The sequence below is a fragment of the Gopherus flavomarginatus genome, chromosome 24 (genome assembly GCF_025201925.1).
Source record: "Gopherus flavomarginatus isolate rGopFla2 chromosome 24, rGopFla2.mat.asm, whole genome shotgun sequence".
NCBI classification, from domain to species: domain Eukaryota; kingdom Metazoa; phylum Chordata; order Testudines; family Testudinidae; genus Gopherus; species Gopherus flavomarginatus.
The window spans coordinates 12,568,064-12,595,276 of NC_066640.1; the positions used below are offsets into that span (position 1 = coordinate 12,568,064).

General features: G+C 38.2%; 1 protein-coding gene across 7 annotated transcripts in view; it reads left to right on the plus strand.

Moving 5' to 3' along the window:
• The window catches only part of DAZAP1 (DAZ associated protein 1), a 34,964-nt gene extending 9,029 nt beyond the window's left edge, over positions 1 to 25,935 (plus strand). The window contains exons 3-13 of one of the 7 annotated variants that reach the window (XM_050933917.1): positions 344 to 510; positions 796 to 861; positions 4,875 to 4,985; positions 8,003 to 8,051; positions 12,732 to 12,814; positions 16,372 to 16,525; positions 18,054 to 18,083; positions 18,597 to 18,737; positions 19,886 to 20,068; positions 22,348 to 22,437; positions 24,931 to 25,028. In XM_050933917.1, coding sequence (XP_050789874.1) covers positions 344 to 510; positions 796 to 861; positions 4,875 to 4,985; positions 8,003 to 8,051; positions 12,732 to 12,814; positions 16,372 to 16,525; positions 18,054 to 18,083; positions 18,597 to 18,737; positions 19,886 to 20,068; positions 22,348 to 22,427 — 1,064 coding nt within the window. In that variant the 3' untranslated portion in view covers positions 22,428 to 22,437; positions 24,931 to 25,028. Of the gene's footprint in view, positions 1 to 343; positions 511 to 795; positions 862 to 4,874; positions 4,986 to 8,002; positions 8,052 to 12,731; positions 12,815 to 16,371; positions 16,526 to 18,053; positions 18,084 to 18,596; positions 18,738 to 19,885; positions 20,069 to 22,347; positions 22,438 to 24,930 lie in introns of those variants that run through there. The other 6 variants (XM_050933916.1, XM_050933915.1, XM_050933919.1 and 3 more) reach the window with 6 other exon arrangements.
• Positions 25,936 to 27,213: the final 1,278 nt, after the last annotated feature.

The following is a 27,213-nucleotide window of genomic DNA, read 5'->3' on the forward strand; positions in this document are numbered from 1 at the left end:
TCACTTTCATATCTCTTGGACAAGGAAATTTTATATTCCCTGGTTATGTTGGTTGATATTAGAAACAGTTGGTTTTGACATCCCTTAAAGTGCTGACTCAGAAATAGCTGATCTCTGTTTTTGAAAACTAATTTACTGCAGTATTTTCTTCCATCTGCCTGAGTGGAATTAAAACAGTGAGCATCTTCTGTTATTAGATACATGGCTATTATATCCTCTTTAAATGATACAAATCAGATGCCAGGTTTTAGCAAGTGCATATTAGAAGATTTAGACATGTCAGTTTTACTAAAAGTTATACTCTTTAGTAGCTGGTTCTGCTTAATACCATATTTTTTAACAGAAACTCTCCGTAGCTACTTTTCCCAATATGGAGAAGTTGTAGACTGCGTGATAATGAAAGATAAAACAACAAACCAATCTCGAGGGTTTGGATTTGTCAAATTTAAAGATCCCAACTGCGTGGGAACAGTACTGGCCAGCAGACCACATACATTAGATGGCCGAAATGTAAGTTTACCTGTCACTTTGGTTTTAACTATTTAGAATATGACTAGGTCTTCAATATTTTTTTTTAAAATCGGTGAATTTAAAAGTAATTTGGGTGGTAGTTGACGCATGAATAATTCAAGCTATGTTTAATTCAATGACTGTTCCTTCCAAAATGTTTAATCTGGGGTAACTTTTATCAGAAGTGTTAAATTTAGAGAATGGCATCCACAGGTGCTTTGAATGCATTTATTAGCACAAAATATTCTGCACACTTAAAACTGACCAATTTGGAACTTGTTACAGATTGATCCAAAGCCATGTACACCTCGGGGAATGCAACCAGAAAGAACGCGGCCAAAAGAGGGATGGGTAAGGAGAGATGCTTAAAGCATACTGATAGATATATTCCAAGGTCTTTCTGGCTAGCAGCCTGTGCCCTTTACCCTGTACACATCATGAATGTCGTGTTGGTATTTCTCTCAGTTCCTGATCATCTTAACGTAAATTTTAGAAAGCTCTTTTACCTGCTTGGAACTGAGAGGAAATGCAGAAGTCTTGGTGTAAAACACAGTAAACAGTTGGTATTAAGGCCAGATACCTTCTTAGTTAAAGCTGACTACATTTTATATTATTGTGTGTGAAGGCGTTTACTTTCATACGTGCTGCTTCAACAGAATATTAGTTCTAACAGCCGAGTGTTTTTTTCGTAGGGGTGCAGCTCTCATTGGAATTGTTGGTTATGTTACTAGGTCTTTTGTTCAAAGATTCTTGCGGTTTTAACTGACATTGTGACATGTCTACTGATTGCTGCTGGGTGTACAAGTCAGAGTATGGAAATCAAAGAATTACTTTGACAAGAAGCAAGTATGATTGAATGTGGGTAATGGTGGTGATGAAGATCTATGACTATGCAAGGACAAATAGAGTAGAAGCTAAATTGTATGCTTTTGTGAAATTTCAAACTGGCTAAATCTGAATTAGCTCTTACATCTGATTTACAGGAGCCAAACCAAGTTCAAGAATTTCATCAACACTTGTGTAAGGTTTTTTGCGGGGGTGGGGGGGGAGGTAAAGGGATGAATAAATTAAAAACTTATTTATGTTTCTTATACTGTAGTAGCATCAAGTATTTTGTACCACAGCTTAACCTCCACCACCACCTTTTTGGAGAAGAAATCTGGATTGTTACTCTGTTTAAAGTTCTGCTATATTTTGAACGTATTTTTTTCTGAAATCTTTTTATTTTACTAGTTTAATTTTAGTACTGTTCTGTCTCCTGTGTGTGTGTGTGTGTTTTAATCTAACTGGTAAAGTAGCTGTTTGTCTAGCATCTACTTTTTTTTCCTATTCTTCAGATAGTGCAACTTGTAAAATCTATGAGTGAGCATGTAAGGCACAAAATGAGGATGAAATCTTTGCAGTTATAGCCAAATTCTTGAGATCCCTTTTTTGACTAACCTTTTTTAATCAACTGATGTCCCTTTCAGTCTTCCTTTATGGTTAAGTCTATAAACTGAGTTCTGTTTCAGAGAGGTATCCGTGCTAGTCTGTATCAGCAAAAACAATGAGGAGTCCTTGTGGCACCTTAGAGACTAATACATTTATTTGGGCATAAACGTTCATGGACTAAAACCCTACTTCATCAGATACATGGAGGGAAAAATACAGTAGGCAGGTAAATATATTACAGCACATGAAAAGATGGCACTTGCCTTACCAAGTGGGGGGGTCAGTGCTAATGAGGCCAATTCAATCAGGGTGGATGTCGCCAGTTCCCAACAGTTGACAAGAAGGTGTGAGTATCAACAGAGGGAAAATGACTTTTCGTAGTGACCCAGCCACTCCCTGTCTTCATTTCAGGCCTAATATAATGGTGTCAAGTTTGCAAATTAATTCCAGTTCTGCAGTTTCTTGTTGAAGTCTGTTTTTGAATTTTTTTTTGTTGAAGAATGGCCACTTTTAAGTCTGAGTGTTGAGGGTAATTGAAGTGCTCTCCTACTGGTTTTTGAATGTTACAGTTCTTGATGTCTGATTTGTGTCCGTTTATTCTTTTGCGTAGAGACTGTCCCGTTTGGCCAATGTACATGGCAGAGGGGCATTGCTGGCACATGATGGTATATATCACATTGATGGATGTGCAGGTAAACAAGTCCCTGATGGTATGGCTGATGTGGTTGAGTCGTATGACAGTGTCCCTTGAATAGATATTTGGATAGAGTTGGCAGCGGGGTTTGTGGCAGGGATTGGGTCCTCGGTTAGTGTTTTTGTTGTGCGGTGTGTAGTTGCTAGTGAGTATTTGCTCCAGGTTGGGGGGCTGTCTGTAAGCAAGAACTGGCCTGTCTCCCAAGGTCTGTGAGAGTGAGGGATCATCCTGCAGGATAGGTTGTAAATCCTTTGTGATACACTGGAGAGGTTTTAGTTGGGGCCTGTAGGTGATGGCTAGTGGCATTCTGTTACTTTATTTGTTGGGCCTGTCCTGTAGTAGGTGACTTCTGGGTACCCTTCTGGCTCTCAGTCTGTTTCTTTGCTTTCCCAGGTGGGTGTTGTAGTTTTTAAGAACGCTTGATAGAGATCCTGAAGGTGTTTGTTTCTGTCTGAGGAATTGGCGCAAATATAGTTGTATCTTCGGGCTTGTCTGTAGACAATGGATCGTGTGATGTGGTCTGAATGAAAGCTGGAGGCATGTAGGTAAGTATAGTGGTCAGTAGGTTTCCAGTATAGGGTGGTGTTTATGTGACCATCACTTATTTGCACTGTAGTATCCAGGAAGTTGGTCTCTTGTGTGGACTGGTTCAGGCTGAGGTTGATGGTAGGGTGGAAATTGAGGAATTCCACCAGGATTTCAACAAGCCCTCCTTCCCATGCGTCCAGATGATGAAGATGTCATCAATGTAGCACAAGTAGAGTAGGGGCTCTAGGGGACAAGAGATGAGGAAGCATTGTTCTGAGTCAGCCATAAAAATGTTGGCATACTGTGAGGCCATGCGGGTACCCATAGCAGTGCCGCTGACTTGAAGGTATAAATTGTCCCCAAATCTGAACTCTGTTTATGAGGAACAGTAAATCCTGAACATGAATTGCTTGGTGTAAGCTGCATCTGTCTACTTGGGGAATATGATGGGGATATTTGGCTTCTACTGGAATAACTTGCATTATAAAAAAACTATATTACCAATATTATAAATATTTAGTACTGCAAATACTCCCTTTCTTTTCAGTTCCCAGTTTCTAAGGAAGTGTTTGTTCTCAGAGGAAGAAAATTAAAGCGTTCATGATATACTCTAGATAAGGGAATGATACAGGCATTATATTTGAAATGGCTGTGGGAATAGATGCGCTTGGGTAAAATTTCCAGAAGGACTTAAATGCCTTAGGAGTCCTTTAGACTTTCATCGAGATGTGTGTCCATCACCTTTTTAACATGACGTGTGGTTCTGAGTCACTTAGCCACTTTTGAAAATTTTATCCTGAATGTCTATCCTGTAAGCGAATAAACGAAAATAGAAACCATCTGACTACAATTTAGGACCAGTCAGTGTAAATTCTCTGCTACTCAGTATTCTGCGCCCCCCCAAAATATATTGTTCTAATTATCCAGAATTGTAGAAATCCATGAAAAAGTTACTTTAATGAAGTCTGTTTTACTTGGACTCGTATCTTGATTTCCCAGAATGACAAGTTTAGCCTTCCACTGATTGTGAACAAAGTCCACCTGGCTTGTAAATTCATGGTTGCTGAAATTGAGTATAGGGTCAACAATTGATAGGCTTTGACACTTTCTAGGCTGTAAGTAGCTCTCATTTAAAAAAAAAAAGGGGGTTGGGGGCTTTAGGTAATCCGTGACTGTGATTCTTCTTCAATAGCCTTGGGGATGTTTAGGTAGAATACAGTCCAGGTCGACTACAGATGTTCATCTTCCTTTCTGCAGTCGACTAATCAACATTCAAGTTTCTGTAATGACATCAGTAATATTATAATTACCCAACTTTTGTGGATTGAAAGAACGTAAATGATAGTGTCTAAAAATCCCCTTAAGGTTAAGAGGATGCATGCCAGCACAACCCACAACCTGCTGGTTAATGCTGCCTAATTAAGAAATTAATAAATAAATGTTTTCAGAACATTTGCCCTCAGTTCTCCATCCCTACCAACAAAGGACACCAAGTTATAGCTAAGCATACCAAATTAATGAATCCAGAACACACTTTTGCTCCTTTTGAAACAAAATGGGTGGCTTCCAAGTGTGGACTTCAATTTGAATTGTGACTTTGTTACATTACAAATGAATTAGAGCAACCCACCTGCATGTACCAGTGGAGGAAGATTATGCTACAGTATTTATCACAGTTCTAACTAACAGTATTTTATCCCTCTTGATTTAGCAGAAAGGACCCAGAAGTGATAACAATAAATCAAATAAAATTTTTGTTGGTGGGATCCCTCACAACTGTGGCGAGACTGAGCTCAGGGAATACTTCAAGAAATTCGGAGTGGTGAGTCATTCATCATCATGGCAAGCATCGGCTGGTTACAAGATGTTTTTCCCCCGTCTTCATTCTGATTTCATTAAGCTGTCAAATTTTAGTGTTAATTTAGGCAAACTTACTCAGAGACATATTGAAGTGTTTTGTGGTAAAGTATAGTAAATGTTTACTTTTGCAGCACATTTGCCATTTTTCATCAGATCTCTCGCCCTCATGTGCACAACTTGCTATGCGCCTTTCCCTGCTTCCTTTTGGTTTAGCTATTCCTGATACTATTTTCTCTCCCCTCTTCAAAGGGGGGGAGGAAAAACCCTTGAGTTTAATTATGACTTGACTATAAATGTGACTTATCAGCCTCCTTTCAGTTGCTGTTTTAATGTACCTTAGTTTGATTACGAAAACTTTCCATTTGCTTTTGGAACAGCAGGTGCTTCAGTGAATTTGCATCACCACAGGTCTCTGTCCTCTACCAAGTAAGCAAATTGGTGAAAGACTTTTTGGTGATCCACTTAACATTGTTTTGGTTTCACGATGCCGTTTTAAAATTAACAGAGTCCTTTCGGTCTTCAGAATCTCATTTCTAGGGTCAGACTACTATTCATGCAGTTTTGTACTCATCCTTTTCTTGAAATTTTGCCAGCTTAAGTTTTAAGTCGATATAGAATGAAGATGTCCAGATATGACTTCTTTAAACTCACATTTATTTTTATTTTATTGTCTGACTTTTTCTGGAATAGTTAAATTGTTACAAGGTTCAAAGATTAGTTTGTATATTAAGTTCAATTTAAAATATTGTGGAGTAGTATAAATTTTATATGACTGTTCATGTCAATTGTATTGGTCATAATGTCAAAAGCAAAGAGATTCACAGTGGCTATTGGTTGGTCGCCCTAGCTCCAAAATGCTTTTGTCACCATCATCACCTATCTTTCTAAATTCCATCAGCAGCCCAAAGCATCTTTGTAGCCATCTTTCTCAAGTGGTATCATGATGTTTTTCAATGAAAGTTGGTTAAAACAATCTTTTTTTAAAAAAATTATAAACACCAGCGGCTAATAGATATTCCTGTAGTTTGAAAAGCTGCAACAGACTGAGTTTACAAATAAAGATGGGGAGTGGAATCCATAGTTGTGGAGCATAATTTCTAAAGGCTCTTCTCGCAGACTTATGGCTTTCCAATTCTGACCTGGATGGCTTGAGAGATACAGGGTTAAGTTCCATCAGATATAGGAGGCCACAACCATTGAGTGTAAGTGCCAGAAAAGTAAGTAGAAGCACTTCATAGTTAAAATAGAATTTGGGGAGCCACGGTAGCATTCTTAAGACAAGATTTGTGTGTGTAGTCATTTAAGTACCTGTAGAAATATGAGATCCTGCATTCTGGGAAAAAACACATTCAAGAGCACACAATTACAGGTATAGCAGCCTGAAAAACTAGAAGCTAAGACAACATAAAAAGGCAGGCTCTGATTCTAAGAGACCTATGGGGGTTGTTATTGACCAGTATGGCAAGTAGTGCTCAAACCAAGCAAAGCAGTATCGAACAGACCAGCAGAACAGATGTGTCAATATAATGCTATGACTTGCTGTCATGCTGCCAAATGGCCTACCAGCTCTACATGATGACAAACGTGAATCAGCAGAGTTATACCTACAAGTGAGTGTATCTCCAAAACATGAGTGGAATCTTTCACAGAAGTTGGAGAGCAAGACAAATGGGTATTGGACTAATAGATTATTTCAGCTGCTTGAGATACAAATGTTCTAAGCTAAATTGAAAGTAGTTTTTTAAAGCAGGGATGTAGTGATATAGAAATAGCCACAAGATTGTTATGAAACTGGAAGCTTTATGGTTGATTTTTATATTTAACTTGAAAATGGCCATGTGACCTGCCTTAAAATTGGTATTAAAATAAATGGCACCCCTGGGATTAGTCTGTGCATATCACCTTTAATTGTACAGTGAATTTTTATTCTGAAAAATCTGGAGAGGGGTTATTTAAAATTGAAAATAATCAGCCCTAAAGTAGTACGAGTGAACTCGGTTTAGTACATGCATGTGTTCTGTACTAGTTGTACAGTACTTTAGAGAGTCTATACTTCAGAGTATTTCAAAATAAAATGGAGACATCAATTTCAGCTCCAAGAAGCTTTCATTCTTTAATATTTTATGGAATTTAGTCTCAATATAAATTTTTCATAATAACTCTTGAGGGGCCAATTGGCTTTTCTGTGTAATAGTTATCAGTGTTTGCCAAGGAAACATTTTTTGGTAGTTTTTATCCTGTTTTCCTACAGCTTAAATGATCACAGTTCTCAAAAACTTTAAGCTTCTCTCTCTATGCATATGTGATAATATCTCAGATTTAACACCAGTTTTGTAATTTGGTCTTTTAATCACTTCCACATTTAAAACAACAATCACTGGCATAACTTTGCCTAAACATCACAGAAATGCCTTATCTCAGGGACACCATGCCCCACAGAGAGGCATAAGCATGTGTGGAACTACATACAATACAATTCAGGAAAGCTACACGAATCCTATATTAGTCAGTAAAATAGTTGGAATTAAGGCTACCTTGTTCAGGATGAGGGTGGAAATGTGCATATTGTGGAAGAAAGGTAGTTGAGACTGAGTAGTAGTACATACTGAAAAGAGGTGTTGAATGATTTAATTGTTTCCTTATTTTTATGGTCTGGTTGGTGGGATATGCAGTTTGACAACCGTAACTCTACTTTATCAGTGTTTTTGGTGGTAAAGTTTGTTGCGGTCCTAAATAAGCAAAAATGTGATTATACTTTAGCTGCTAGGAACAAATTAACTCAATTAGAATTTTCATAAATGGGAAGTGTTGCTCTTTACTGGAGTTTATTTGCATTGTGCTGTGATAGACAAGTATTGATGGCTACATCAGGCATTTAATTGTGCTTTGTGGACTGAGTGCTGGAAACCAGCCTGTTCTGCTCTGCTTGTATCACTCCCCTGGTAACATAATTAGTAGAATTTCCCTTCTCTCTTCCAGGTCACTGAAGTTGTAATGATCTATGATGCAGAGAAACAGAGGCCCCGAGGTAAAGGCTGATCTAGTTTGTCCTTGAAATTTCTTCATCCTCTCCTGTAGTCAGATGGCAAACTATTTCACACCATCAAAAAAGTAGTGGTTTTGTTTTGTTTTGTTTTACTTTGCCTCAGGAAAAGATTTCAGTGGACAAATGTCACAAACTTAGGCTTTTCATAGACAGCTTCATTTGGTGTGTCTGTTTTTAAAGTCAGATGTTACATGTTCATTTTTTTGGTGGTTCTTTTTACTTGACTCTGAACAGAATTAAACATCTGAACCGAACATGTGGTTTAAAATATTGAAAAAGTTCAATTAACTAATTTGCCTCTGATTTTCCCCCTGTTTAACATGAAGGTATGTTAAAGTCTATAGTTGCGTTGTATTCAGCTTTTTTCTTTGCGGTTCAAATTATCTCTAAACATGAGACTGGAATCAGATCCATCCATTTGTGCTTTTTGTTTTGGTTAAATGTCTTTACTTGAAATTCAAGGAAAAACAATTTTCTTAAATTACATAAAATTGCCTTGAGAAATTGTTTATATGTTTGCAGGAACTATACATCCCCATTCATACTAGAATTATTATTTTTATTCCTTAAAAAGGACAGCAATTAATAGACCATATGAGCAAGTCTGTAACCTTTGGTCAAAATATGAAGTAATTTTCATGTCATCTGCCTTTCATTGCATCAATCATCTATTTGTTGACTATTACAGAGGCAATATTGTAAAAGTACATGAAGTTTAGTTGCACTGATCACCTTGTAGCATGTGAGACATGCTAGAGAATAGTTTGCCATCTGAACTTTCATTTCTCCTCTGACTCCATTATTAAGAAATATATTCACTTCATATTTATTAAGCTAAGTCAAGTCTTAGTTTTATTTTTAATTTAGACATACATCCTTAGTGGCATATTTAAGTGTTTCATAGTAAAGTACAGTAATGTTAAGTAAGTTGTTTTTTTTTCTTTTCCTTTTTCTCTTTGTGAATTGTTTAACTGTGATTAACGATATCTCTTTAGATTTCTTCTCTCTAGGTGATAATTTATCACAGAGGTACAGGCCAGTTCCACAGTCAGAGGAAGGGCGGGCTTTGTCTTTATTGGAGTGTAAACGAAGTTTCAATATATTTGTTTTGTTTTTGTCTTGATAATATTCTTAATCCTTTTGCAACTGATCTGTTCTCCTTAAATAAAAACACACATTCATCCATTCGGTAAATGCTATAGAGCAGCTTATTTTAAATAGAGGAGACAGTAGAGACCAAAATAAACACCTGATTAAAACTTGCCTGGAGTTTTGGAACTATATTTTAGAAATTATTGCATCACCTGTATCTTTGAAATATTTATCCTAATCTTGCAATCTCTGAGTAAAAAGGACTAAAAATCACAGCTGGTTTGGATTAATGGCTCCACTGCTAAAGCTGCACTAAAAAATTAATAGAAGGCTCCCAATCCACTCAGTGTTACAGGGTAAAGCAGAACTTTAAGACATCATACTCTGGAATGAAAGCCTATGAGTCCATCCATTTGAGGGAGTAGTTGTACCCCACAACTCTTTGATTTGTCTAATTTTTTAAAATGACTGAAATCCCTCAGTCCTGTCACTATCATAGCTTGTTTTTGTTCTCCATTTCTGTATCCTCTTCATAATGTGGTAACTGCATATAGTTTCCAAACATGGCCTCCTTAATCTCTCAGAAAATGCTAGAAAAATCTCCTCATAGTTTGTATTCAATGCTGCTGTTTGTACATCTAAGAATATTTTTATCCTGCTTGGTATTTTGTTATATAAAATGCTATTGAGCTTAGACTCTCCTTGTTCTTTTGACTTATCTTAAATTTCTATGCATTAAATTGCAGAAGCTCACTTATCTGCCCATATTCTTTTCTATCCACATTCTGAAATTTGCCTTCCTCCTTTGACTTTAGTGCTCTCACTTTCTACAAATCCCTTAGTGCATGTCATTTTATCAAGTCACTGAGAGAGAAAGAAATCAAAATTGGCCCTGTTACTGTCCTCTATGGCAGTCTACTGCTACTTCCTCCATCTCAGACTGCTTACTACAAGAAAACCAAGGGCCAGATCCTCAGGTGATATAAATCATGGTTGCTGTGCTGACTTCTGAGACGCTCGCCCTGGGTCTTCAATACTTAAGTCCAGTCCTTCACTTTACACACAGTTCTGTCCTTTCCACATCCCATACCTACTCACATTTTTGTGGTCTTTTGTGCAATACTTTATCAAGAACTTTTCTAAATTCCAAGTAAAGTAAAAGCATAGCCAACATTATTGCTTCCTAAAAGAAATAATCTGCGTTGTTTGTCATGATCTTTGCTTTCATGCTGTTTCATTAACTAAACCAACTACTTTTCAGTAGGTCAGAGGTTCTTACTGTGTGTGTTCAGTTTCTTCCCTTTAGCTGCAGTGCAGCTTCATTGTCTTCTGTTCTTGAGTCCCCCTAGATTTCATCTTAAACACAAAATCTGTCTAGTTCATCAGTAAACTTCTGCCTTCAAAAAAGTTAGAGCAAGTCTTCCAATAACTGTATTTATCGTTTTTTACCCCATCCTTTTAAAATGTGGCCATTCCCATCTGCTCTGGAGTTCTGTCATCTGTAATCATTGTCGTTTCTTAAATACTCTTTTTATGGTATGGTGTTTGGGTCTTTAAAAAATTGTCTGTTTCCCTGAGACATGGCATCTGAATGCTGTCTTCGCCCAATTATCTGTGAACAAATTTTAACGGACCATCTCAGTAGTTGGATGGGTATCACCTGTTTTTCCCTCATCTTTTGAGATGGAAGGCTGTAATATTAAACTGATCTAATACTCAATGTAGACTTTGAATGTTTCCTCTTTCTACTCCAGTGCTGCTGAGAATTCCCGTTAACTTCATACAAATATTGATGAAATGCTGCTTTCAGTTTTGAGGCTGCTTTCATCATAGACCAACAAAACTTCGTTTATACTGCCAGTCTCTTGTGTGTGGGAAATGCTAAAAGTTATTTTCCTTTTATTTTAATTTTATTTTAGTGATGTCTTTTGCTCTTGTTGCTGACAGCAGAATTTGACCTGCTGGAATCTATTTTGGCCTGTATCTTTGTGTATTTTATATATAAACCTTCTCTACAATAGGCCTCTTTGGGCTTACCCAACCCAGTTGGATAAGCTTAGAGAGACACTAACTGTTATAGATACTGTATTTCTGTTTAACGCTTTAGAGCAATATATGGCTGCTGTCAGCACTAGCTGCAAAGCAAAATGCAAACCAAGGGGGAAATCTTGGGTTTCAGAAAAGCAGAAATGCACCCATATTCCATATGCTTTTGATGCTGCACCTTGGTTTTTTTTCTTTCTAATTTTACTGCTGTACCCCATAGCTAATTTAAAGAATGGCAAAACTGTTATATACTGCATGTGTTCTTACGTTCCTGGGATTTGGTTATTCCACCAGCAGTGAGTGGTTGACGGCATGACTCAGCCTTAATGTTCTGTGAAATTAACCACTACTTTGCCACTCTAGGCAGTGTCAGCAGCTACAGCCTAAGCGCAGTGGTTCTCAAACTGTGACTGCAGAGCGTTCTCAGATCACACTGTGCTGGTACCTTCTCCTTTCTGGCTGCTTCTATGGGCGTTGGAACCCAGCTGCCTGTAAAAGCAGCTGGATGCTAGGAGGATCCAGTGGGATTGCTGCTATAGATGAGAGGAGGAAATGAGTTACCCTTAGGAACACCAGAGGTAGAGATGTGCAAGGCAGAAGGCTTCTGGAGAACATGTACTGAGATTGAAGAAGAAGGGAATCAGGCAGCAAGGGGAAAGGATAGCAACAGAACAGATTGGGCAGAGATGAATTGACAAGCAAGAGACATGGGTGGTTTTGTTTTTTTTTTTTTTTTAAAGGCAACACTGATGTCTTTAAACAGCTAAATACTTCTCGTTTGCTATGTAGGTAACTGCTATATTTGGCACAGGAGAGCTATGATTGGAAGGGGTAATGTCCATTAAGTGCTCTCTGTGTTAAGATGTAAGAAGTTTGAGAATCTCTGACCTAGGCTGTTAGTTTCTGAAGCTTATCATTCATCCATGGAGTGGTAAAAATTCTCATGCTTTATCAGCTACATTTCAAAAAAAAAAAATCCTTTAAATTTGTACTGTTTTCTAAGAAAGTAAATACCCCACACACATACAATATTTTTTGGGGGGAGAGAGGGGGGTTATTTTGCAGTGTTAGTAACTGTATTAAGGGTAAGTTTTACCTGGGTTCCTAATCCTAGGTACATTTTGGTTCAAGGATGAGAGCAAAGCTGCCTTATTTTAACCTGCTGTTCCACAAACATTGTATTTAGAAGTTGTGGTACAGTAACATTTAGGGTTGTGGTAGTGTTTATCTCTCCACTCCTTTTAGTGGATGGATTAGATATTAGAAACTAAACATTGATTTTAATTTTCAGTTTGTAATGTTGCATGTATGAAACTAAGCTGAGGCATTATTTGCCTGATAATTTATATATAAAGTACACACTACAGTTTTCTCAAGAGGACTGATTTTTTGAGAACTTCATAACACAAGCCTTGGTTATCTGAAGCCCCTGCTTGAACCCTTGGTCCGCCCCTAATACTGTTCATCATCCTGTTTTGTGTCACAACACCCTGCTACCTTGATTCACTCTTCGTCGTTGGCTAGGTTTTGGATTTATTACTTTCGAGGACGAACAATCAGTGGACCAGGCTGTCAACATGCATTTTCACGACATCATGGGCAAAAAAGTGTGTAGTTGTAGTTTTATTTTACCTTAAGACAAAACCAAGTCTTGGGCAATTGGCAATTTCACTGGTGAAATAGTAATTTGTGGTTTAAACAGGGGAGATCCTAAAAAGTTAAAAAAAAAAAAAATCCAAATTCAGGGCTTTGTCCATGATGATGGGGAAAGTCCCTTGAGTTTGCATAAGATAATGGATATGAGGGGAACCTCTCCTTAACTTGCTGCCTATCCCATGGGAAGGAAACAGACCTTGAAGGCCTGAGTATTTATGCAAGTTATTTAAACAGTTCAGATGAGTCCTTGACCATTATACAAATAGCAAACTGCTCCATTTGAGCAGAATTTGTATCTGAATAAATTGACTATATGAATAGTCATGGTTTATGCACTGCTACATGAGTGCTCACTATTTTCCTTTTCAGCAGCAGAGATAGAAGTTAGTTTTAATTCTCATATGTTTGTAAATTGAGATCCCAGTGAAATCTCTGAGCTGGCTAAGGCTCGGTTTAACATACCACTCCTTCAGATGTGCATTTCATATTCAAATTTTGAGGCACTTTGAGGGGATCTGCCTTTATAGTCTTAAACTTTAACCCAAAAAAAGACCATAAAACATCATGAAGGATTGGTTTTTTAAAAATTGGGTCACTTACTGTGAAACTTTGATACGAACCCACATATTCTATATAGTATTTAACCACAATACAGTTAAGTGACCTCTGGTTGTTTCATCTTCATACTGTGTTGTCAGCACAAGGCGGTTTGATAGATGAGGGATTCCGCCTTTCTACTCCTTTTGATTGTATTAATCAACTGTGAACATTAAGATTCACCTATGGAAAAATTAAAAGTAGAATGAATAAGTAGTTCCTGAGAGAAATTCCTAAATCTTAATTATATTGTGAATATCACAGCTTCTAAAAGGGAAATTCTGGTAAAATCGAAAATAGTACAGCTTTACACAGCTTACTGTGAATTTGAAAACATAGATGTTAGAAGGCTGTTGAAAATCTACAGTGAAAAGTTCCCCAAAGAAACTTGCATCAAAACCAAAGGACTTTGTCATATTCCTTTAATTCAAACATTTTTCCATGTTGAATTCAAAAGATTTCTACAGCCTAGTATCTCTCAGGCATTTCTTCCACTGACAGGTAATGTGTTCTTGTTGCGTTAGTGCAAAGTTTGCATTGTTAGATTACAGTGCCCTGTACAAAGCTCTTTAAAAAGTCACTGTTAAAAATTAAGTATTTAAAGGGTTACTACTCTATTTCGATACACTGAAACTACAGTCACATTGAGAAAAAGAATGGTTTACCAACTAATACAAATGAATTATCTAATGAGCACACTTTTGACCCAAACCTTGGAAGGAGGAACGTGCGTAACTTTCTTACTGTGAGTAGTTGAGTAATCTCATATGAATCAATGCAGCTACTTACATGAGTAAAGTTATGTGTGTGTTTGCAGGATTGGAGCATTTATTTACTTGTTATCCTTTATACAGCCATTGCTTTTTCACTGATATTACCTTAAACTTTGGAAGAACTACTTAAATTAGGGCAAGGCAGTATGCCATTTATGAACAGAACCAAGAGATGCCACAGCTACTTTTTTATGGTTCTATAAATCTGTGGAGAGCCCCCTGTAAGTCTCTAAAGTGTCATAATCTTTTATGTGATCAGTTCTTGAGGTATTTCAATCAATTGCTACTCACTAATAGTGCCTCTTTAGGTCTCTATTTGCTATACAGGGGTTCCTGAACAGGCTGAGCATCAGAGTTGAAATAATTTTCTGGGATTACCTTAACTATTTATTGCATGACCTGCTCTAAAACATGCACAAATATATGCAGTATTTTTCCCTGGTTACATGAAAGAAACCTAGGTAATTTTCCTCTTTTGAGTGTTTATAACTTTCGCCTTGGGCAGGTCTAGAATTCTCACCTTGATCCTAAAATTTGTTTGTATTAGGTTGTTCCAATCCCTAGTTTAGGAGTCTTACACTTCCAAATGCCAGTTTACAGGTTAATGAAATTCTGCCATTTAGATAAATGTAACATTAGATAGTCCACCCCTTCATTGATTATTAATAGACGCTTGAAGATTTTGAAATACTCTTTTTATATATAATCTATATAAATTAAAAATGTATTGCTGAAGTGAATCTGTATCCATACATTACTGAAAGTAGAAATTTTAAATTACAAGCAGGACTTTGCTTTTGTAAGCAGTAACCAAATTCCCTTCAGGAAAATGAGTTAAGACTCATTAATTTGAATTCTTTGAGAAATTCCCTTGGTTCCTCTCTAGCAGGGCCTTCAGCTGACAGAGGTTTGGTTACTGTCATGTATAATGTCCTTGGGGCATTTTCAGGAGGAGGGGAGGGAGGCCTTTGTCCTTGTGCTGTGCCAATTTCCTGGTTGTTCTGTAACGTGAATGGTTTAAAGACAGCAGGAAGAATTCTGAATACTTTATTTTCCATACTACTCAGGCCAATTAGCGATTGAGATTTATTTTCTTTGTACTCTGGCATCCATTAAAATTAATCATAAAATAAAAAAGACTAATTCAGCATACATGAGTGCTGAGTGTTTTGTTAAATCAGAAACTGGATTTTTTGTTGAGGTTTATAGTGAATGTGGAGCTTATTTTAAGTAGGTCAGATGCACTTGATGCCTTGGGGCCCTAAGACATTTTATCTTTAAATGAAATAAGTTAAGCACTGAGGCTTATTAACACTTTTTAAAACAGGAAGGTTTTTGTCACTGACTTAACACAGTATGAAGATTTGCTTCTTATTGACTCAACTGTCCATTTTTATTACTTGCATGTTTGTTTACTTTTTTGTTAGATGTAATGTAAGATTCTCTTATCACATCCATTCCCTCTGACATTGTTTGAGTTATTTGAGATTCTTTAAGCGTTAGCCTGGGGAAGGTAAGTCTTTATCTTCCATTAGACATTTAAATAAAACCTAAGTAAAAAACCAAACAAACGAATGTGTGTTTCTCAGGTATGAACAGAGCTGAAATTGCAGGTAGATGGGGTGGGTTTAAACTATAACTTCCAAATGAACCCCAGTCATCCTTAAATGTTAAAGCATTAGTACCTTTTTCAGAGTGGACTCTTTGCTTGTGGAAAGATCTTGACTGAAATTGTTTTCTTCTTTGTAAATGTCACAGTGAACATTTAAGAAATAGTCTAAAGACTAAGTTAAAAAGATTATGCCTATACATTTTTAGCAAAGAGCCATTGTAAGAGGGTACTGCTGCTTTAAGGTGAGCAAGCAAATGACTACTTAATATAATGGAACAGCAATTGTTTGTAGGACATGTTTTGCTTTAAATATATGTTGATATAGGACTTGTAATGTCTTACTATCGCATCTATTGTACCTGAGAAACATTTTTTTAATTACTGGCCTAACTAGTTTTATAATTAAGTATTTAGACATAAGTCATAAGGTGCTAAGTGTAGTCTTACGTGTAATTAAGGGTATGTGTGAAGGGAAGGGGGGTAGATAACCTACATCATCTCCTAAATGGCTAATCTGTTTGTTTAGGTGGAGGTAAAACGTGCAGAACCTCGTGATAGCAAAAGCCAAACCCCAGGGCCACCAGGTGCCAGCCAGTGGGGAAGCCGGATCATGCCAAGTGCTGCCAATGGCTGGGCAGGTCAGCCCCCTCCTACCTGGCAACAAGGATACAGCCCTCAAGGTACATTTTCTTTTGGGGGGTTTCAGAGAGCTAGAGTCAAAGGTGTGATTCCTGTCTTCCTTAAAACTGGCAGTGTCTGTCACTAGCCATGGTTTTGTTACAGACCACATTTAACTTGCATTATTCTTTCAAAAGGTAACATCTCATTAGTGATACAGATACTTCTAAGTGGAGTGAAGCCATCTATGCAGTGACGTAATACAGAGAGAACTAAAGTACTCTGCATCTGTTTTCCCCAATTCTGCCTGGGGTTTTCCTTAGTTTAATTTTTTCAGGATGATTTTTATTACATGCTACATAAATCAATGGGTCTTGGCAGCACAAGTTCTGTTTTCTCAACATACCCCAACCTGTTTAAGTGGGGATCATTACTGTGATTGGTGCTTCATCCATTCTGTTTAAGTGTGGGGAGCAGGAGTACCAAATCAGCATGTTCTTTTTACCCAGTAATGGGGAGAAGTCAGAGAGAATTCCATGATTCTGCAGCTGTGCGAATGTGGGTGGCATGAGACCCTGATTAAAAATATTTATGGAATACAGATTTTCAAAGATGAACTCTGAAATGAGTTTCAAGAGAAACTACGAGTGAAATATGAAGGGAAAACAGGCTATCTTGTGTCTTTGTATTTCATTAGTTAGTGTAGCCTGGAAAAGTAACAAGCAGCTCTAGGGTTAGTTGTTAGTGGTGATGCAGGGGACCGCTTAATGCATATAATTTTCTAGATTTAGCTTGAGCCCTTTAGGGCTGGAAGGAGCAGATGCTTGTTTTAGTTTTGAATGCCATAAAAAAAAAACCTCAATTTTGAGCACACACTAAATGTGTTGAATTCATCTAAAGAATGTTTTCATACCATATGAAGAAATGAGGTGGCATATCGAGACATCTAACAGAATATATAACCTGCCTTTCTCAGATATGAGAAACTATTACCATGGGGATACGGGGTGGCTTCACCTTGTCCATTATGCCCCCATAGAATGGCTTACTGTTTTCCCATGATACTTATTAACTTGAAAGCTGCACCTGAGGCTTTGACAGTCTGCACAGATTTGCTAATCTGCAAACTCAGACTGAGAAACTAGATCACTTTCATCTTGGTTATTTGTAGGGAAAGGTATCATTGTATTAGTCTGTGGGAGGTATTAAATGCAGAACTGTTAAATAAGTTAAACTTTCTACCTTCACACTGCAGCAAATATAAAATGAGATTCCATGGTTCCAAAACACTTGAAATAGCTGAATGATAACTCTTATCAGCATTATATTTGAAACACCTTGTATCTATAGCTTCACCTTTGCAATCCTTAGTCTTTTTTAAACAATGTTATGGAATGACTTTTAACACTAGAATATTCTCTCAATTTGAACACTGAGTATAATTTGAGTTTTGAGACTCCTGGACACTTCTTGCATTAGCTCTTTAATCAAGGTAGAACACGATTTTTTTTCAGAATCACATATGTCATTTTTAATAGAACAGCTTAAATATATAAGTGGATAAACTATCATTCTGTTTCATTGTTTTAGGAATGTGGGTACCAGCTGGACAAGCAATTGGTGAGTAGGTAACAGAAGTTTGATTGTTTAGTATATTGTAAACTGTAGAAAAGGCCAACTGGTAGTGTAGATGTAAATTGCTTTGCTTTTCAATGAGAATTGATGGTGGCTGTTAATTTCTCAAGTACAGTGCTTCTAAGCCAGTTTTAAAACTCAACTTTTGAGTTTGTATTGGAAAAAATATGGGCATGGGGGAACAGTTCTATTCTTAACTATTCAGTGTTGGGAATTGGAATACATCCTTTTGCTGATAATGCAGTTAAACTTATACTGGCCATCAGGAAATTAAGTGCAAAGAAGAGAACTGTAGAGCTATTTACAGTAAGGGTTCTCTGAGCATTTCCCAAAGTTTGTATCCATAGAGGGGGTAGAGTTTCCCAGAATTTGGTTCCAAGTACGGTGGTAACTTCTTTATTCTGTTTGGGGTAATTTTTACTTAGTATTAAAAAGTTGTCTTCGCTGATTTAGATGAAAGCGCCACTTGTTCTCACAACTCTGTATTGGATTTTCTAGGTGGGTATGGACCACCTCCTCCAGGAAGAGGAGCCCCTCCTCCTCCACCACCTTTTACCTCATACATAGTTTCTACGCCTCCTGGAGGATTCCCACCTCCACAAGGGTTCCCACAGGGCTATGGCACCCCTCCACCATTTAGTAAGTGTCCTCTGTGAGTCTCGAACCAGTGATGTGCTACTGAACACAGGAACGGGTTTTAATCAGTTCTGTTTCTTTGTTTCATGCCTTTCTGTGAATTCACTGTCATCTTTCACACTTGATCCACTTGTGGATCCACTCAAAAATTTCTGTACTGTAACTAGAAATCAGTATATTTTCAGTTCATGTTTCTTTGAATCCATCAATTTTGATCATATAAATAATGCTTAGACAAACTGAGAGGTTATGGTACATCTCTACCTCTATATAATGCTGTAGCAAAAAATCTTACCGCATTACATCAAACTTGCTTTGATCCACCGGAGTGCATAGCCCCGCCTCCCCGGAGCACTGTTTTACTGCTTTATATCAGTTCACGTTATATCGGGGTAGAGGTGTATTACTATGTTTTGACTGAAGACTTTTATTTTTGACCTCTTCTTTCTAGAACAGAGATATTTGAGATAGTAATACTACATGTTGAAGACTAGAGAGACAGGCTCTCTTGAAAATTCTAGCCTAAGAAATTAGGCTCTCTGCTCTCATTGAATTTAAATGGGATTTGGGTACCTAACTCCTTTACGTTCCTTTAAAATTCCTATGCACAATTGGGTTAAAACTGGCAGAAAGATACCCTTAATTATCCAGAGTTTCTTTCATAGCCATTATGCACCTGTTAGTTCTGATTCTTGTGCTTTGGGGAAGCACCCTGTTCAGGATTTTTCAGCCTGAGGCTTTTGGCAACTTCCTTATTTGGATGGATGAAAGGCTTTTTGGAGGGGTGTCTCACCATGCCTTTCCCTGCTTCCCCAGTACACCTTTCGGTAGCTGTGGCTACCTCTTCAGCTATTTTTTGCTAGGTAAGATGCTTCAGTTGCTCTTAAGCACATGCAGTCTGTGTAACAGGTGTAAGATTTCACATCTCTTAAATGACTTTAGCGGTGGATAGGATGACTGTTAAGAGATGGTTAAATCAATCCCTTTATATCAGCTGCAGGCAACAAGTAGTAATTAATCTCTTTTCTGTAGACACCTTACAACGGGTTTAGTAACAAAATGTTAAATTACTCTGAAGCCAAGTGAAAAGTCCAAATGCTTTTGGCCTCGTAACATGTCACAGATTTTATGCTCTGCCTCTTATTTATCAGGTTTTGGATATGGTGCTCCACCTCCTCCACCTGACCAGTTTGCCCCTCCTGGAGTACCCCCTCCACCTGCCACTCCTGGGGCAACACCACTAGCTTTCCCACCGCCACCACCACCATCTCAGGCAACTCAGGACATGAGCAAACCCCCAACTGCTCAGCCAGAATTCCCTTATAGCCAGTTTGGTAAGTAACTGCATATAAAATACACTCAGAGTGGCAACGTTCCCCTCAGCCCCAAGGTTCTGCTTTCCTTTTATTCATAATGCTTTGGTGAAAAGTCACAGTTTCCAGGAGCATTTGTACTAACGGTGGGAGTACCAGCTCTCAAGGCCCCCAAAACATCCAGTACTCCGATATCACAGAATTGTTTCATTCCTACTCTGCCTGAAGTATTCCCCATTTCCTGAATCACTAAATAACTAGCTCTCTAAAGACCTGTGCAGTGGTGGGATAAGTCACCATTTGCATTCCCTCAGATGCTCAAATTTAAACCCTTTTTTGTTCAGCTGCTAATTTCACACTGCAAGGTGCTCAATAGTTTGCTTCCTTTTCTGTTGAAATCTCTTTGGTTACCGCAGTACAGCCGCAGGGAATTCTGGTCACCTCACCTCAAGGACGATGCCCTAGAATTGAAGCCAAGCACAGTGTAAAGGGCACTGAAAATCGCTGAGTGATGGGCTTGCATAAGAGAGTGGGTTCAGCATGGAGAATAGTGATACTTAAAAGTAGTATCTAATTACTCTAGAGTAACGGGAATTGACTGAGACAAAATAATAAAGGGTATAGCAAAATCTGACCGGCATGCCCTTTTTGTCTCTGCTTCATAAGACTTGTTGAAAATTGATGCAGCTAATTTAAAACAAAAATGGATACTTACTACGGAAAACTTTATCAGTCTCTGGAGCTCATTGCTACAGATAGGTGATAAAGAATGATTTGGTAGGTTAGCTACAGTAAGACAAAATATGGGAAGTCAAAGTCTCGTGCTACTGGCTGAAAGATGACTATTTGTGGAGATCAGGAACGAGTTCTTTCATTTTACCCTTGCACCCAAGCCTTCCATGAGCAGCATTGCCCAATTAACTGGGTGAGTGTGCCTTCTTCTTGATCGCTGGCCATTGGTAGCCTCTGAAGGCAGCATAATACACAAGGTGAGCCCAGGAATCAAGTATGGCCACGCTGTCCCTGCATTTTAACTGTTTCCCCTGTGTTTATGCATGCCCTACTAGTCCCGTATAAAATACCTGCAGAAACTGTTCATTATGAAATGTCTGCTTCATAAAGTTCTTTGAATGGATTTTCTGTAGTCCAAAAAATCTGAAATATAAGACTTCTGATAGGAGATGAGCTTTTCAGTTGTTCTTGACGTACATAAGATGAGGGTGTTAGAGTTATGATGGGTTTAGTTAGAGATGTTCTTAAGCTTGTGTCATAGACACAGTAGCTGGGATTGAAAGTTCCCCTAATTTGACTTAAGGTGGAAGATTTTCTTGTCTTGTTGAAAATGTGCCTCTGTTATGTATGAGGGGAAACATTTACTGAATAGAATAAAAACTGATGCATACAAACGTATCTTGTCTCAGACTTGGTAGCCAAGTCTTTTAATACCAATAATTAAAATGGATCCAAACAGCAAAGGCATAATTGATTATATATAAACTTCCCATATAGGGAACTCTGCTCTAAAGTTCCTGTTGCAAGACTTTTATGTAATAACCTCCAATTATCATTTAAAAAAACTCACCACTCAGTTTAATTGACTGACATTCAAAACAATGCTGTGAGGAAGAGTTGGGGTGTCTGGGGTGGGTAAGGAATATGTAGTACCAACTGCATCTTGTATAAATCTTGGAGACATTTTTTCCTACAGCGAAATGCTGGTTGTAGTTAGTCCTTAGCGGTTAATGGATTTTTTTGGGAGGAGGAAGAGGGTTTAGATAATGTTGTTAAATGGATTAGTGAGATTAATCTCTCACCCCAAAATTCATGCCAGAAAGCAAATTACTTCTGTGCAAGACTGCATTCTCACAGTATATGTACATAGTGACAGAAGTGTTCAACTTAGTGTATTACCACCCAAGTCAATAACCTCTTCATGTTTATAAAGCTATGTTTAAGATCTTTTTAACCTCTTTAAGATCTTTGGAACTTCATATGTCATTTGCAATTCAGCTAGCAGCATTGGTATACAAAAGGCAGTTAACAAGTTTTTCATGTTTTCACTTAAATGCATAGAGTTTATAGACTTTAAGAGGCATCAAAGTATTTAATCATTTTGGCATTTACAGATTCATCCTGGCTTCACAGCATCATGAATGCTGCTATATTTACAGCTGAGATAAATGTAAACACTCTAGTAAATTAAACTCTAACAAGGGTGTGTCTCCCTCACCCCAAAAAATTATATCTCTGTACAGGGCTGTCTTGGGGTTAGTCACCCTGGTCTCCTCATTTCTTACTAGGGCTGGGTACCTATTCTCAAGACCCTTCAGGCTACGCGCCAATACTTTGTTTACACTCTTATGGTCAGGCTGAGCAGTGATATATCCTAGGTAGGTGGAGCCTATTTACAACCAATGCTCTTACTTTATCTGCATTTGGGAAATTAACTTTTGTTTCTTGCAGGGTCTCTTCTCTTTGAGGGTGGGTGAGATAAGTATGGTGGCTTGGAAATGTTTGCTTTTTACAGTTCAAGGATAATCTACTTTAAATATGTTAGTTGGCCTAAGTAAAAACGCGTCCTTGGAATATGACTCTGCTGCTGTTCACTTCCCAAGATTTTGCATTGGCAAGACTTAGATTCTCTTGTGTAAGCAAATTGCTTTTAGTTACCCTAAGCAACAGAGTCAATATCGCCTGCTGCTATTGACACAACTGACTTAGAAACCAGGTCACTCTGGAGTTGTGAATCAGCTATGTGTCACTGTTGGAAGTGACAATGCAGACCAATGGTGGGATAGTTCAGTGGAGGAAAGAACAGTCCACCCGCTTCCCTCCCCCTGCACAAAAAAAATTTTAAAAAAAAGTTGGCTGTTGGTTTGACTGCTGGATTCCTTTGTGGCAAACAAACCAGCAGAGCTCTGGTTTTCTAACTCTTCACTGCAAGCCATAATGCTGGTGAGAGTAATGTGATTACCTTTACTCCGAACCCCACCACTTGACAGTACATTAACCCATTTAAGGTTGACTACTGATCTTTGTGTCAAAAATGGCTGAATTAGCAGCTTGAGAAATCTTCAAATGGGGAAGCCCATGATAAATGCAGTGTTGGGTTCATTAGTGGTAGTAAGTCCTGTGAGACAGGCAGAACTTGAAATTGAAATACTGAGGAGATGCCAAGAGACTGTTGCTTTGGATTAGCAGAGTTAAACATGCTTTAACCCTGTGCAGAAAAAATTTGAGTCACAGAGATCTACTAAGTAATTACAGAATTCTTAACGAGGCTGTCTTGCATAGTGGAATTTCACGTTGATACCATTGTAATGACTGACAGTTGTATTGTAATCACTAGAAATATTCTGTTAGATTTGTTAACTTTTTAGTAAGTTACTATTAATACACATCCATTTGCCTTCCAGGAATTTAGTTGTTTCCTCCAAATTGAAAGGGTGTCTCTCTGTCTCCTCTGTCATCCTGCTTACTCTAAACCTGTTGCTCCAAAATCTCTTACCTCAGCTCCAGATTATGTCATAGAATGGAGGTTACAATCTCATTGACAAGGCAGGAGGAAGATGTGGTAGGAGGTAAAAGTTTCCTGATTCTGTAGTTACCTTTATGATCTCTTCAGGGAAAGGAAGCTAGTTGTTACCCTGTCAGAAAGATACTGACTTACAGAATAAATGAGCATAAAGTTCGCAGAGGGACGGCTCACTTTTAGATTTAAAATGAGTAAGTCTGGAGAAACAGCTTAGACTAACTCAGTGGTTGTGTAAGTGTGAATAGTAAGGGTACACAGAAGGGATGGCTATTCCAGTATAACTATTTATCTGTTGCTTCAGTGTTTTTGTTATATTGGAAATACAGTCTGCCTACTTAAGTTGTGTGGGAAGCAGATGATAAAATAGCTCAAAAGAACAGCAAAAGCTACCTTTGAGAAGAAACTTGCCACACCATTTGCTTATTTCAGCTGGTTCTGTGCAGTGAGTTAACACCAGGGCAGGGTGTTGGATTTGAATGGCAATTAGCTGAAGTTCCCTTTTTAACCACATAATGGAGGCCATAGCAGCAATAACAATCTTCCTGATTCTGGTTTGTGGATTTGATGGAAGTTTATGGGAGTCCAGTCACCACAGCCTTTGAAAGGGACACTGTCAACTTGGGGTTTTTAATTGACAATTTCAGAAAATTCCAGTTTCTGATGCAACCATCGTCTTTAAAAAACAAAAACAAAAAAACTACCATTCAGGGCCTAGTATTTAAAACTCCTTTTTAAATCAATTTCCTGCGGTTAACTTACAGGGGTCTTTTCAGCAAAGGAAAACTTGACCATACACAGGAAACTAAAATTGGCTGTACACAAAATAAACTGAAAATCACAATCTTTCATTAACTCCTTTCAATTACAAACATCAGCTATAGTAACTATCAAATTTTCAGACATATGTTTCCCCATTAATCTTCTCTACCTCTGCTAAAACTGACAGAATGCTAGTTTTGCTAATAAGAACACTTTTATCCATTATGGATTAATAGATACTACAAACCCACTTTACATAAGCCTCTGAACAGCAGTAGCATGACATTTTGGTCATCACCAGCCTGGGTAAGATTTGATATAGAGTGAAAAGCATCATCTCCAATTAGGCATTCAGTCCCCTCTCCTCTCCACCTTTTATCAGTTCCTGTATTTTCTACATGTAAATCCAAATAACTTGGTCAAATGTAAAAGCAACTATCATCTGGGTATTAGATCAGCACATCACTGTGTGTTCATAAGGCTGTGCATTGGTGTGTGTGGCATCAGTTTTGAAATGGTGCTGTGCCTCTACTTTTGAGCGTGTGGACTGTAATAGAAGCTTACTGCAGCCTTTTCCTCTTCTTCCCAGGTTATGGACAAGACTTGAGCGGTTTTGGACAAGGTTTCTCTGACCCCAGCCAGCAGCCCCCCTCCTATGGAGGCCCCTCGGTGCCACCATCAAGTGGCCCACCTGCAGGAGGAAGTGGTTTTGGACGAGGACAGAACCATAATGTGCAAGGATTTCACCCCTACAGACGCTAGCACATGCTGGCAATCAGGGAATCCTGTCCACAGTGGGATATCTGGTAGCAGCTGAACCCGGGAATCCTAGACTTCTGAACTTGTGACAATCACATACTTGATGGAGGAAAAAAAAATCTAACAACATTGGGGGAGGGGAATGGGAGGGGGAATGGCTTTTGAAGGCAACGCTGTGGGTGTTTGGACTGCAGGTTTTAAATATATTCCTTTCTCTAACCCATCAGCACAAATAAAGAAAATGTCACTGGTTCAAACTACAGGGTTTTAAAAATGTCTTCAGCTTTAATTCAAAACTTCAGGTTTCTTTTTTTGAAATTATTTTTCCTGAGCCTTTGTTTTACCGTATATTGTAAACTTTTATGTTTAAAGAAAAATATATACATTTACAGATTGTGAAATTTTTAAGAGAAATTTTCTACTATGTATGCTGGCTTATTTTTTAATTTAAAACAGGGTTTCCGTTAGCAATGTTGGAAGTGATGGTCAGTTTCAACCCCTTTACTTCTAACATAATGGTGGGGCAGTTGGTCCAGAAACTCTGGGAGTTAAAAGAGAGAAATCTACTGAGTGTATTTTGCTTTTGTTACCTGACAGTATAGAACTGGTAACAATGCAGGTGCAGACTTGTTGATGCACAGTGTCACTTATGAAGTACAGCATTTAGATCTGTGCTTCAAACTCTTTAAAATCCTCTGTGGATTTCATTCGGGGTTAACGGAGGCCTTGTTAAGATGTAGATTTCCCTCAGGCAAAAGGTTTAGGTGCATTTTGCACTAACCAGTGATTACCCCTGGTTTGAATAAAGAGAAGTACATTTGGATTAGAAACATAAGCCTGTCTCCATTTTTTTTTTCTTACAAATTTTTCCATGTGAATTTGGGTTCTAATGAAAGTTGCCAGATTGACAGCTCTGGAAAAGAAGTCCTTGTGGGCAGAGAGTCAGTGCACGCTTACCCACACTTTTTGCCCTGTGCCTCAACCAGGACCTTTAGGTACTGCCTAGAAGTGAAAGCATAATGCACTCTTCATGCCCTTTCAGACCGTAATGCAAGTGATATGATTGGGCTGATGTAGGATCTGGACTGAGACCATTAAATTCATTTCATAGGCTACTGAAGAACCTCAGTAGCTTTAGATCTGTACCAGCCTGACCTGGATTTGAACTGGTAATCTACAGGTGAAAGACTCAATATACCATTGAGTCTCCAAAACCCTCTCTTGTCTCTTACATGTGCATGACTATAAGCAGGAATTGATGCATTACGGAGTATTAGCATGTTAAATCAGTGATATGCTTTAGTCTAGAATTAAAGGTGGGTTAAGTTTCAAGATTATCAGGCTGCAAAGTAATCTTAAATCCTAAATGTAACATGTAAACATATACAAGCTCTTAATTTAAGAGGTGAGATCAAAGTACATAAACGTCTAACAGAAGAATATATCTATCTCGAAGAAGAGGGTGGGACTAACTCTTCTGAGATTTCGAGATCCTTTTGATTTATAAAAGCAATGGCAATATATATATTGCACTGTTCTCTGGGATATCCTTTTAATTTCTCATGTGTCCTCATACAAGTCCAGGTAGTGTTACCTCCCCATATCAAGGATCTGGTCTATGAAAAAAATCCTCCACTGCATAATTCCTCTGGAATCAGCTTTGTGCTGGTTTGAGCAGTGATAGTGGATTAAACTCCAATTGTTTGCAAATTGTTATGTGAGCTACCTGCTTTATTCAAGAAAGTGCTTCAGGGGCAGGTCTTATGGAGCTAATGAACTGTGTTGTCACCTTCACAGAGCAGCTGGGTTCATATATGGTTCAGAGTGCAAACTAAGCTAGTTTGAACTTGTAGGCTTGTGTGACACTTCATCAGCACATCCAAAATTTACCACAAATCTACACATACAGAAGCCTCTCCCACTATACCCAGATCTTCCCCAAACCCATTCACTGGCTTCCCCTGAACCTCTGTGTCACATTTAAGCTCCTCCTTCTTATTTTCAAAGCCCTGCATAACTTGGCTTCTACTTACCTCTCTGCAAGTAACTAAACCCCCCATCTTGCTTTTTTCTTCCATGCAGCCTCCTGTTCTGAGGTGCTCCCTCCAACCTG